At 33.9% G+C, this 12,635-nt stretch overlaps 2 protein-coding genes and 1 long non-coding RNA gene across 3 annotated transcripts; 1 reads left to right on the top strand and 2 right to left on the bottom strand.

Moving 5' to 3' along the window:
- Nucleotides 1-1,944: 1,944 nt before the first annotated feature.
- LOC125197153 lies at nt 1,945-2,731 on the bottom strand. Its single transcript, XR_007172002.1, has 2 exons — nt 2,607-2,731; nt 1,945-2,478 (listed from the first exon to the last, which is right to left on the bottom strand). It is a non-coding gene; the product is annotated as an uncharacterized LOC125197153 (long non-coding RNA).
- Nucleotides 2,732-6,098: 3,367 nt separating this feature from the next.
- On the top strand, nt 6,099-9,449 carry LOC125196407 (DNA replication complex GINS protein SLD5-like). The gene is made up of 6 exons (XM_048094908.1): nt 6,099-6,411; nt 7,882-8,004; nt 8,113-8,195; nt 8,263-8,372; nt 8,958-9,033; nt 9,120-9,449. The coding sequence occupies exons 1-6, from the start codon at nt 6,241-6,243 to the stop codon at nt 9,217-9,219; spliced, it is 663 nt and encodes a 220-aa protein (XP_047950865.1). The 5' UTR covers nt 6,099-6,240; the 3' UTR covers nt 9,220-9,449.
- Nucleotides 9,450-11,336: 1,887 nt separating this feature from the next.
- On the bottom strand, nt 11,337-12,036 carry LOC125192894 (calcium-binding protein CP1-like). Its single transcript, XM_048090569.1, has one exon. It carries the CDS (start codon nt 11,938-11,940, stop codon nt 11,485-11,487), a length of 456 nt encoding a protein of 151 aa, XP_047946526.1. The 5' UTR covers nt 11,941-12,036; the 3' UTR covers nt 11,337-11,484.
- Nucleotides 12,037-12,635: the final 599 nt, after the last annotated feature.

Here is a 12,635-nt window from a genome sequence, read left to right as displayed (position 1 = left end):
AAACATAAACATGATCAAATACTAATATTTGAGATTTATGCAAAATAAAACATAAACATCAAGAAATTTTAAAGCATGTTTTAGAAATTTAAATACTCCCTCCGTCCCAAGATAAGTGACTTAAGTGACTTGTATTCCTTTTTGGGTGTCTCACTATAAGTGACCTATTTCCATTTTTAGCAAAAAGTCACCTCTCTTACTTTATTCTCCACCTACTTTATTCTCCCTTCTCTCCTCTATTTTTCCCTCTCTCATACTTTACTCTCTCCACTTTAACTTATTTAAATAGCATTCCTTAAATCTCGTGCCCAAAAGAAGTAGGTCACTTATCTTGGGACGGAGAGAGTATATTTTTTAGTGAATTTAAAGTTTCTAATTAATATATCTATTATTATGTTAATAAAAACTTAATATAAATTTAATATATAATTTATATATTTATTATATAAAATTGAAAGTTATTCTTTTAGTAATCTATATTATAAAATAGCCAATGAAGTGTCGAATTAGAGTCAAACAAATAGAACGATAGAAATTTTATCGGATTTTCGGGCTAGTCTATCGGGTTTTTGGGTCTGGCCCTAACGGATTGCGGGCTAATCGGACTATAATTTTATAAGGCTAGAAATTTCAGCCCTAATCCTATAAATTTGGCGGGCTATTCAGGCGGTCCACGTATTGCGGGCTATATTGACATGTGACCAAGATTTTGCCAAATAAAAATATAAAATAGAAAATCTTTTATAAATCCCACTATCTGACAAACGCAGCATGCATTGAAGGGTTGTACACTGATGCAGGCACTAGTGTACCTTCCCCCGACATATATTGCAGGTGGTGGCCCGTCCATCACTAAGATTTATATATTGAAATTTATATTGTTTCAAAAGCTGTTACTTTAATGGACTTAAAACTCATGTTGATTAAAAAAAATTTATATTTAAAGGACGGAGGATGTAAGTTTTTAACGAGGATAAGCTCAAATTATAAGGTGGTGTTGATCATAAGATTCTCTCATAAATCTTTTCTTCACCTGGTTATTCTTAATATTTCCCCATATGATTCTACTAGTAGGGACTATATAAAGTTATTTTAAAACAAAATATGAACTTCGATCCCATTTTTTTAGTTTGAATTTAAAATATTACTACAAAATATAATTTAGCTTTATTTTTTACTCCCTCCGTCCCAACTAAGTTGAGACATAACTTTTGGGCACGGAGATTATGAAATTATATTGAAAAGTAGGAGAGAGGAGTAAAGTAGATGATGGAATAAAGTAAGAGTGATTAGATGTTTTGTTTTTTGTCAAAAGGGGAAATGACTCAATTAAATTGGAATATACCAAAAAGAAATGCAACTCAACTTAGTTGGGACGGCGGAAGTATTTAATATGGTCATCATAAGATTCTAACTCATCATTCTTTTCATAACCTGCTTATACTTTATATTTCCCCAGGTGTTTCTACTATAAAATATACTCCCTATAAAGTTATTTTGTTATAATCTGAACTTCGATCGATCCCATTTTTTAGTTTGAATAAAAAATGGAGTATAATAATATGATATGTATTTATATTTTTTTAATAGCCCCTCATAATTATTAGGTATCTTAAAGAGAGGTTTTTGTTGGTCATTTAAGATTTTAAAATACTTTTAAGAATATTTGTGGACGACAGATAATTAATTAATTTTGGTGCTTGTTTCATAAAACCCATCAACTTAGGTTGATTGAAAATTTTAACTTAAACTACTGGGTGAACAACGGATATAATATAAGCTCTATTTATTTTTAATAAATTCGATCTAAAAAATTACTACCAAGAAATCAAAGTCGTGCTACAATATAGAAACAACCCAAATATATACAGCATGCTCATAAATATAAAAAACAACACATATGAAAGAAGCAAATTACTAAATATTCAGAAATGAAAAAAGTTATAAACACAAAGCATGTATTTCATATCTCCTTTTATAGATTAACATCCAATAAAAAACCGTTCAAACCAAATTAAACAACACTACAAACCTTTTGAATTTGTAAACTCATCACCTACCAATTCACATAAGTTTTTCATTTACCTCACAACCAACAACTCTCAAGCCATGCACACATACTTGCACTCAACTTTTTTACATACATTATGTATAAAGTACTTAAACACACACTCATAGTGAAATATACCATATTACATAATAAAAATTCGACTTCAACGTCCTGATCCATCGTTATTGATATTCACTTTCACTTCAGAGTCCGAGTTTTGTAGAGCTTGATGGGGTTTCCCATCGGCCATGCAATGGTAACAAGGAGTTGGTCCTCCGGGTGTATATCGATCTGCTACGTCGCTCATTAATTTACGGTTCTTGCTTATGACTTTTGCATTGACTTCGTTAGTCAATCCAACAATCAAAAGAGAAGCCACAAACAAAATAGCACAAATTTTCTTCATCATCATTTTTGTAAATAATCACCTGAAAATAATTGCTGCAATTGTTAGGCAACATTAGAAAAAAAATTGTATAGAAATGTTTACTAATTTCATATCAAAATGTAGTAAAATATAAAAAATTCTAGAAGACTATATATGAACTCTACCAACCTCAAGTTTCTTTAGGTTTGCTATATATGTTGCATCCTAGGTGGGCAGTTTATATAGGGGGAAAAGGTGTTAGAAATAATAAATTAACACTCAACTAAATTATTAAGAAATAGACTCGTAAAGACTAAGAACTTAAATTAAGGAATCTTCTTTGTAGTTTCAGCCACAACAATATGTAATGGAAGCCACTCCTTTTTGTTTGATAAATAGTTAATTAATTAGAAATTGAAATATATTCTCCACTAATTCTCTTTGGACGATTTATTAACGTTAATTGCTAGTTGTTACAATTAATTAATGTTGTTTCTTTTTCGGAAAGTAGAGTGGAGAGCGCAGAATGGTTAAAGTTATGTTGTGACAAAGAATTTAAGAAGAGATAATGATTTTTTAGTTGCTAAGTGGACCAATAAAAACTAATGTTTCTCAAAAATGTGACATGATACCTGTCCAATATTAAAGTTTGGTAAAGATACAACACAATCAATTTGAACTCACTTTCTATTTTATGGGATTTAAAAAATCAATTTAATTAGTGGAAAGTATGGGAGATGCTAAAGTATTGGAGTTTGGTTCAAATTTCACTTGTATGTGATGGTAGAAGTGTCAATGTGTCATTCCTATATGGCATGTGATAATTTTCTTGAAATGTAATGAGCATTATAGAGGCCAAATTTGAACGGTCCATTTCATATCACAGCATTATGAAATTACATGTGAAGCTCATGGATTGTAAATAGTAATAAAATTATTGATTTGGATGGTTGTTTGGAAGTGGAATTGGTAATCCAACTATGCATACACAGCACCACTATGTGTGGATCATAAGTCTGGTTGGTTTATTTATGAATTAGTAATGATTTCTCATTTATCTCTATGGAGACTTGAATCTCATCCTATTTAGTAGAAGAGAATCGTTTTACCAGCTAATTTGTAGTATTTCAACGTCTATATATAATATAAAATGAGGTTGTCTGAGCTTGAAATTCAAAAACTCTAATTTTTGCCAAGCAAGTAACACATCTCAGTCGAGTATTGTGTACCAAATGGAATTGCAACGATCGACACCGGTCATGTGGTTTTGTACTGGATTGGAATCAACACCGACATTCGACCGCGTCATTCGCACTAGCCATGTGGTTTAGAATCCACCTGCCGCAATGCGCTTCACATGCAAATTGTGTTAATTGGCCTATTTCTTGCTCAAAACTTAGTCATTTCCTCCATTTTTCTTCAGGCCATTGCTAAATGGTTTACATTAGTAAAGTAACACCAAAATTAGTAAATAAAACACTTAAAAAGTGTATCAAATCGAAGGAAAAATGTACTACAATTTGATTCATATCACAACATCATCTCAAAATTAACTATAGGATCTTATCTGTCTAAATACAAAAACACCCAAGATTAAGTATAGGATCTTATCTGCCTAATAAAAAAAACACATTTATAAGTCTCACTCGTATTTAATTTATAAATTCAAACATTAGACTAGTACAGTAGTACGCAAGTGTGCAAGGCCTTTAAGCTTTAACCATGTTTGCCTAGTAGCTCACTACGTGTCATAATGCATAATATAGTAATTATAAATATGTATCTTTGACAGAATATTCTCTCTCCAATGGATGTACAGCAAAAAGTGTAATATCAGTGCTAATATTATAAAAACGGTAGAGATTAGATAGGAATTGCCCGAAATTTAATATCAACAAACACCATTAAAGAAGAATCTGAGAGATCTCTAAAACAAGTCATATTATTCAAAGTAAATACTACTCCACTTATTATTGTTCTTCTTCTTCCTTTTTAATGGGATTTGTATTTGATTACTGAATTCTACATTAGTTGTCAATGCATGATGGAGAGTCAATGTGACAAAATTATTGGAATTCCAGTATAGAATTATGGCTGCTAGCTAGATATTTGGCTTCAAAAGTGTTATTCTAAATTAAAAGGTGTAAATTTCTCTTAAGATTATAATCACTTCATAATCATTGTCTTAAAATAATTTTTAATTAGTTTGAATTGAATATGTTTTAGTTTAATTTTATGTACTCCTAATTAATTAACATATGATTAATTATTTTTAATTTTGTTCTTGCTCATATGTTTGGACCAACTCAATTTGACCCTCCCAATCCTGGAAGCCCATCTAATTGCCTCTACATGCCGTTGTCGCTCCACGGCACACGGGATCGTGATTCTCATCCGTTGATTATTAGTGAGGCATTTACCAAGGAGTCACTTTTACTTATCATATCTCACTTATTCTGTATATCCATTCACATATGCTCTCACATGTTTTGTCCTATGCTCTCATGATGACTTCGATTTCTTAGCTCGATTCGTAAGTCCTGTGCGAATTTCAAGTTATCCTGGCACGGAACTATTTTAGACCGTTTTCGGCGTCGCCGAAGTTTGCTGTTGGAGCTACATCACCTTTTCTCTAAAATTTTCTCTAGCACTCTCTTTATTCTATATGTGAGATCGGCTTAATCTTAGGGTAGGTTCGGTAGTACACAATTGGTTTTTTGCTAAATAAATTTGACATAATAGATTGTGGTTGGCCTCACCAAGCTGAAATAATTTAACATCATTTGTTGTACCTCAATTGGGCTAACTAAATTGATGTGACGCCTATGATTGACTTCGGTTGCCATTACGGTTAGACAATAATATCCCTGTTTTTTCAGTAAAATTTCCAACATATTGGGGAAATGAAATTTTGGTAATCTCACCAACATATCTTGATGAACTGTAGCGGACCATAAATGCTATATCACGTTGGTCGCAATAATAATAACATGCCAAAGTCAAAGACAATAGTGCCGGTCGGCGGATATATCGAGGGCCATGTAGAATATTATATGGAACACCAAACCGTCAGATTTTCCATGATTTCTCCCCATTTATTGCCATTTAACGAACATCGAACGATATAATCTCCTTTATACTCTAAGTGAGCATTGAACGGATAATCTCCTAGCAAAGTACACTCCTTGAATTTTTCTTGTAAGTGTCAACGGAAATCTTAGGTCTTATTTGTTAGAGTTGGAGGAGATTTCAATGTTCTCATGTGGAATCAAAATTTTCTCATTGTTTTGTGAGAGTTTTCTTTTGTGGTTCTATTCATGAGCTGTGAAATTGATTATTTCACATCTTGTAAATTTAAAGAAGTTTTGATAAAGGGAACCAAGTGCATTTGATTTTACCTGATTTTACCTTACCAACTAGAGCATGTAATCATTTTTATAAATTGATCAAAATGAAAAAAATTTCATAAGAATATATTTTTAAAATAAGTACTCGTATTAAATTAAAAATACTAAATTTAATCATTAGACACGAGAGATGTTCATCAAATCATTAGCACATTTGATTTTTCCGATTTTATTAGGGTAATTTATTATTGTCGATTCAATTAAAAATATTTGATGCGCAGAATCACATAAGGGGGATCTTCACCGCGAATCCCTGGTAGGATGGAACTCAATCCAACGGTTGCTGATCATCACAACTTTGGCGCCATTTCTATTCCCTTTCCCCGCTTTTCACCTTTCACTCCAACATAATTTAGAAAAGAAAGTAGAAAAGAATATACAATTTGTTTTGTTGGAGGAAGAGGAGATTTTATTCCATGGATTCAGGTGCAGGAGAAAGCTCTGCTGCCGACGACTACGAGTCGTTGATGTCGACCACCGACGCCGAGCTGCTGAAGAGCGCGTGGCGGAACGAGAAAGCGGCGCCGGAGATTCTCAATTACGCCGCTGATTTGGTGCAGAGGTCGCGCCAGCAGATCCAATTAATGGTGAGCGATAACTCTTCAATAATTCCAGACGCAATTGCCGATTTTGAAAGCTTTTTGTAGCTTAATTTCATTGGTAATAGGTAGAAATACTTTTGTTGTGGTTAATTTTCAATGGATTTGTGATTTTAATTTGGGCGCTAGGGTTGAAGGTTTTGTTAACTGAAATTAGTGGAGTTTTTGTACCTGTATTTTGCTCTTTCGTCTACTAATCGGTTTGCGGTCATGATTTTGTGTGATTCTGACTGTTTCAGTTGAATTCCTTTTCGAAAGATTATATTTTTGGATGAAAATAAACGCTATTTTTATTACGAAAGTATCAATTTAGTTTGCTAATTGATTGTGTTCAGTGTAAATTTGGGGCTTTTTTGCTTGATATATGCTATAAAATGGAATTGTTAAAATCAACACTGTGCACACCTGAAATTCTATTGAATAGAAAAACTGTGTTTGTAGTGCTTGATGAAAACTGTATATGTAGATTGAACTTTTTCTCGCAGACTCGCAGATGACAAGTTGATAACTCAAAATCTTTTCCTTGCTAAACATCTAATGTGTTGGACATTTGTGGGAATGATTTCCAAACTTGATTTCCTGCATGATGTTAACCATTTGTTTGAATGAGCTAATATTGCATTTTGAAATCAATAAATGATAGTACTATGTTTTGTGTGCATCTGAATCCTACTTTGGATATGAGATATGGAATGAATCAATTTCAACTTAATACTAATATCATTAATCAGCTTGCATTTAGTGATAAACTTGCTTTGCCAAAGAATATAACCATTGGTTGAGAGAACATCACTGAATCTTGAAATTTGAAATGCAGTGGTGTGTGGTTGATGTGCAAATCACTCATATTTTGGATATGAGATATGTATTGAATCAATTTCTACTTACCTATCTGCCTGCTTGCAATTGAGTGATAAACTTGAAATTTCTTGCAAATATAACCATCGGTTTGAAAGAACGGTCATTGAATCTTGAAATTTGAAATGCAATTATGTATGATTTTATACAATAATTCATAATTTTGATATGATCGATTTCTGCTTGATACCAAAGCCATTCTGCTAGCATAGAGTGGTAAACCTGCTTTTCTTGCAAATATAACCATTTGTTTGAGAGGACGGTTGTTGAATCTTGAAACACTGATTTATGGTTGCTTTTAAAATCATTCATATTCTGGTTATGAGATGTGGAATGAAACAATTTCTACTTTATATATCATGCTGCTTGCCTTGAGTAATCAGCTTTCTTTTCATGCAAGCATAACCATTGGTTTGAGAGAAAAGTTGTTAAATCTTTGAAATGAAATTGTTTGAGTAAATGATTCATATTTTGGATACGAGATATTGAAGTAATCTGTTTCTACTTAAATTTGTGGGTTGTTGGGGAATATCCACCCATCTTCTGTGGCTGTTGGTTTGCACTGATGAACTTTCGGCCTATACTTCACATTTTTTTCAGGAAGAAATGGTGGACGATTACATCAACGATGGTGTTGATCCACTAACAGTATCTCTTTACCAGATTGACTTGGACAGGACCATGTTCTTGTTGAGATCTTATCTCCGCACTCGTCTTCAAAAGGTGATACTTTGGCCACGCCTTAGTTACTGTTCAGAAGAATGTGGTTCATCTATCACTCGACAAGCAATGACATGCTTCTCGACTAACATTGTTGTTCCCTTGATGCAGATTGAAAAATACGTCTTCCATATACAGAAAACTGCAGAAGAATGGAATAGGCTTTCAAAGCAGGAACAGAAGTTTGCTTCAAGGTGACTTGTTTCCCTCTAGTGATGAGTCTTGCTCGTAGAATTCTCTGTTTCTAACGTTTAAGTGCAGGTTTGCTGGAGACATAAAGAATCATCTGGATCAGTCTGTGCTCTCTAGATTGCCAGATCAATACCAGTCCCATTTGAGGCAATCTGCAGCAAGTGAAGAAGACGACATGGGTGAGCATGGTTTATATGTTACTCTACTCTTCTCTTTTTCAACTCATTTGATTTTTCCTTATCGTGCACTTCTTTTCATTTCTTCATTCTGTCTTCTTATGGACTATAGCCTATAGGGTTATCATTAACTTATGACTTGAACACGTTTACACAAAAATATCATAATGAGAATAAAGGGGTAATTGTGCCTAAGCCTAACTACACAAACTTTCACCAATATTTGATTTTGCACATGAACTAAAAGCCCCTCCTCTGTTTACATGAACTTTGAATTGTTCTTATTTTCTCATACGGTTGTCAAAAGTTCGTGTATCTATGCACCCCCCAAGAAACTGTCATTTCAATAACTTTTCTGAAAAATAACACCGGTTCGGATAAAGACTCTGGCACTGGATTTCTGACTAGGCAGGCCAGAGTTTTTGCAAAATGCTCCAAAAGGTTGGAACTATAAGTTGATTTATCCCTCTTGCAGCACACTTCTTTTCATTTCATTTCATGATCTTCTCTCCTTATAGAATAACTCTACTACCATATGAAGTGATATGAAATTCTGAACACCCCTTTTCCACCTTCATGCTATGTTAGTTCCAGAGCCGCAGCTGGATTCCTATGTCGTCTGCAGAAGCAAGAAATACTTGGGAGCCTATCAGCTCGGCGACAGGTAATATACCAACTACAGTTTTTGTACTCAATTATTCCTTTTTGTAACTATGCTCCTTACATTTCTATGATCCACAAACATGACAGTGGAGAGGAGCTTATTAACATTGAAGCAGACGATTTGTATGCTTTGCCATACAAGTCTATAAAGCCTCTCATCGAGAGTGGCCAAGTCGATCTCGTTTAACCACCCGACCGCAGCTGCTGCCGCCCCCATGTGTGATAGTGAAGGAGGATGTTAAATTGCAAGGACAAGAACAATGCATCCAGCTCTTGTACAATGGCATTTGTTTGTCGTTGCACCTGTGTTTTTGTCTTTGTGATCGGCTGTAAGGTATGCAATACATGAATTATATACGGTTCAAGATTCGGGCACGTGTTATTTAGTTGGATTAAATCTGAAGTAAGTTTGTTTTATTGGATGGTGGCCTCTGAAATCTGAATGGCTCCAATCTAGTTTATATTTATAAATATAGTTTAATGTGAGTCACAAAATCAAAATAAGTGAACTAAAAGAGCCACTCTTAACAGTTTACATTTATTATTACTTATAATAATTCACAATCACGGATATTTTAACTTTTAAGTGAGTCATGAATTTATCTTGTTTTGCCTAATGAGTAATAAATTGATGTTATTTTTTTACAATTCATGACCAAAATTATCCATAAACGTGAATTAATAGTACTCCCTCCGATCCTAAAAATAGAAACTTATGAAATGACATGAGTTTTAATGCAAAATTAGATAAGAGAGATTAAAAGAAAAGTGCGGTAGTGAAAAATGAGTCATATCTCATTAGAGAGAGAAAAAAAATTCTTAAATATAAATTAAAAAGGGTATAGTTCCTATTTTAAGGGACAAGTGGAGTATTATTTTGTATACAATTCACAAATGCGAAGTTTCTTAGAGCATCCACAATAGATGCCCGATCGGCTGAGATTGGGCTCGGGCATGATCGGGCATCCATTGCAAGTCAAGGGCATGCCCGAGGATGACTGAGAGTTCGGGCTCCCATTGCAAGCCGATGACCGAGCCCGAGCCTGATCATTTTCCGTTTTTTATTTTTATTTTTAAATTATTTAAACCCTAATTATACCACTATAAATATTCCAATTTTCTTCACTTTTCACACACCAAACCTTTCACTTTCTCTTTTCTATTCTCTCAATATCTACACTTTTAACAATGGATCCGAGTCAATTCCCAAACCCCCATAATGTCGACGAAGATATGCCCATGTTTTAGTTTTAATGTAGTTTTTTTTTAACTAAGTATGATGTAGTTTCACTTTTAAATTAAGTAATGTAGTTTTTTTTCATTTGTGGTGTTTAATATAATATATTTTAGTATTTTAGTTTAATTAAAAATAAAATTAAAAAACAATGATTTAAAATTGAAATGAAAAGTGGATAAGAGATAGGGCATCCACTAGAGTCCACCATTATAGAAAGGTAGATTATGCTGATGTGGGTCTTACTAGGTCCACTAGGGCATCCATTGTGAATGTTCTTAGTCCTATATTAATTTTATCAACAATTCACAATAGTGAAACTTTTACACTTTTAGTCATGAACTACGTTAATTAACGTCAAAATTGTCCACTTTAGAATTGATTTAGTCGACTGTGATTTCGAAAGTATCTTTTTTTTGGTTGAGGAATATCGACATATACCACGCACGCAATAATTTGCACAAAATCTTATGTTAAGTTTTGGAGGTTAATGAGCCTTTTATTTAACAGACTTTAAGTTTTGGGTGCATGTATATTGTCTTTGTTTTCTTTATTTATTTAGAGAATTTGTGAATTGATTTTGTCAAAATTTTGTAGGTATAGTTTTTAATGACCTATGAGCCATGCAAAAGGCCATAAAGCAAACATAGGGCAATTGATCTCTTACTCCGAATGTTCCAGAATCTTCCAAACACATATATGTGGCTCCTCCAACGCCTCAAAACAAAACGAGCATCTAGCAACCGCCCGTGACGAACCATCGAGGAATTCGAGGAATTCACAATTGATCAATTATTTTTTTCGTATAATGAATTTGTATCTCTCATCATAACCTTTAATAGTATAATTTTTTAGACAAATCACGTGTATATAACATCGAAAAGGATAGGAATAATAGGAATTCAATAAACTATAGTATATGATGAATTGAAATATTTATTTTCAATTTTTCATCCTAACGCAATTGGATTTTGAACCAAATAACGAATCCATATTCAATTAATATTGTGAAATATTCTTATCATCATTTCACGTACATCGAATTAAACAAAAAATCAACAAAAATAAAATGCTACACAATATTTTCTCATTAAAATCACGTATAATTAAAAATTTCCCTCCACAAACCCAACACACCTTAAATTAATTTAAAAAAAAAAAAAAAGTTACACTTTTCATTTTCAATTTTTCATCACAATCCAAAAAAAAAGGAAATTTTCAAACCGCGAGAATTTTAAGCAAACCCTCAAACGTAACGCCGCCGCTCTCATCTCCGCCGCCCAGCCGAATCATGGCCCGCACATCCTCATCCCGGGCCTCCAGCCCGGCCCATTCCAAATACACCTTCAAATCCTCCATCCCCACCTTCCCGTCCCCATCCTTGTCCATCACCCGAAACGCCTCTTCCATGGCCGAATTGGCTCCGCCTCTCCTCTTCCCGCCGCCCAAAACCCGCCGGAATTCGTCGTATTCGACGAATCCGTCGCGATTGGAGTCCGCGGCGGAGATCATCGACCCGATCACGTCGTCGTCGGAGCCGGAGATCCCGCCGTAGAAGGCGCGGAGGTCGGCGTGGCTGATGCGCCCGTCGCCGTCGGCGTCGAGGACGTCGAACGCCGAACGGAGATTCGATTTCTCGACGCTTCTGGAAAGCTCGCTTCCCGTTGGGCACATTTTGATTTATTGAATTTTATATTTTTTTTAAGAAAAAAACGAGAAGCGAAGGAAGCTTTTGAGAGAAGAAGGTGTAGTTTGTGAGGAAGGAGGGTTTGGCATTGAATCTCTATTTATAGAGGGAAAAGTGTACTTGGTTTGTGGGCTCCATTGATCAAAATTCTACCATACTCTTTTTTGTTTTTTCAATCAAACTACAATATGTTTACTTGGAAATATATGTGAGGTTGTAGTATTAAGGAGAGTATTAATGAAATTTATGATTTGATTGACTTAGTTTCCTAAATAGAGTATGAAAATTGAATGCATGTACATTTCCTTTTATAATAAATTGATACTAGTGTACATCGTAGCATCATTTTTCAATGCGATAAAATATTAGGGGTCTGTTTTGCTTTCATATCGGCCGCACACATCTAAATCATGATAATCTCATGTTATTTCTACATGGTAAGGAATGGAATGTTGATCCTTTTACGGTTATATTTTTAAAAATTACTAATAAATAAATGTTTTGAACTATCATAATTTCGTCGTTTTTATAAAAATTACTAAATTTTAGTAATTTATTTTGTCAAATGTCACACACCTTAATTTCTCCCGTGCATGAAAGGATTTCTGTTATCGGAAATCGGCTTCTGAAGACATGATTTTAAGAATTTAAATAGTTTAGATAATTACTTGTATGATTGTCT

This window comes from Salvia hispanica, chromosome 6 (genome assembly GCF_023119035.1).
Source record: "Salvia hispanica cultivar TCC Black 2014 chromosome 6, UniMelb_Shisp_WGS_1.0, whole genome shotgun sequence".
Lineage (NCBI taxonomy): Eukaryota > Viridiplantae > Streptophyta > Magnoliopsida > Lamiales > Lamiaceae > Salvia > Salvia hispanica.
This window is presented reverse-complemented; position numbering and strand designations above follow the sequence as displayed.

Excerpts from the sequence above, each read along its gene's own strand:
- LOC125196407 (XM_048094908.1), top strand. The coding sequence starts at position 6,241 with ATGGATTCAGGTGCAGGAGAAAGCTCTGCTGCCGACGACTACGAGTCG. Across the intron at positions 8,005-8,112 it reads TCCGCACTCGTCTTCAAAAG|ATTGAAAAATACGTCTTCCA; the intron begins GTGATACTTTGG and ends CCCTTGATGCAG. Across the intron at positions 8,373-8,957 it reads AAGTGAAGAAGACGACATGG|TTCCAGAGCCGCAGCTGGAT; the intron begins GTGAGCATGGTT and ends ATGCTATGTTAG.
- LOC125192894 (XM_048090569.1), bottom strand. The coding sequence starts at position 11,940 with ATGTGCCCAACGGGAAGCGAGCTTTCCAGAAGCGTCGAGAAATCGAAT.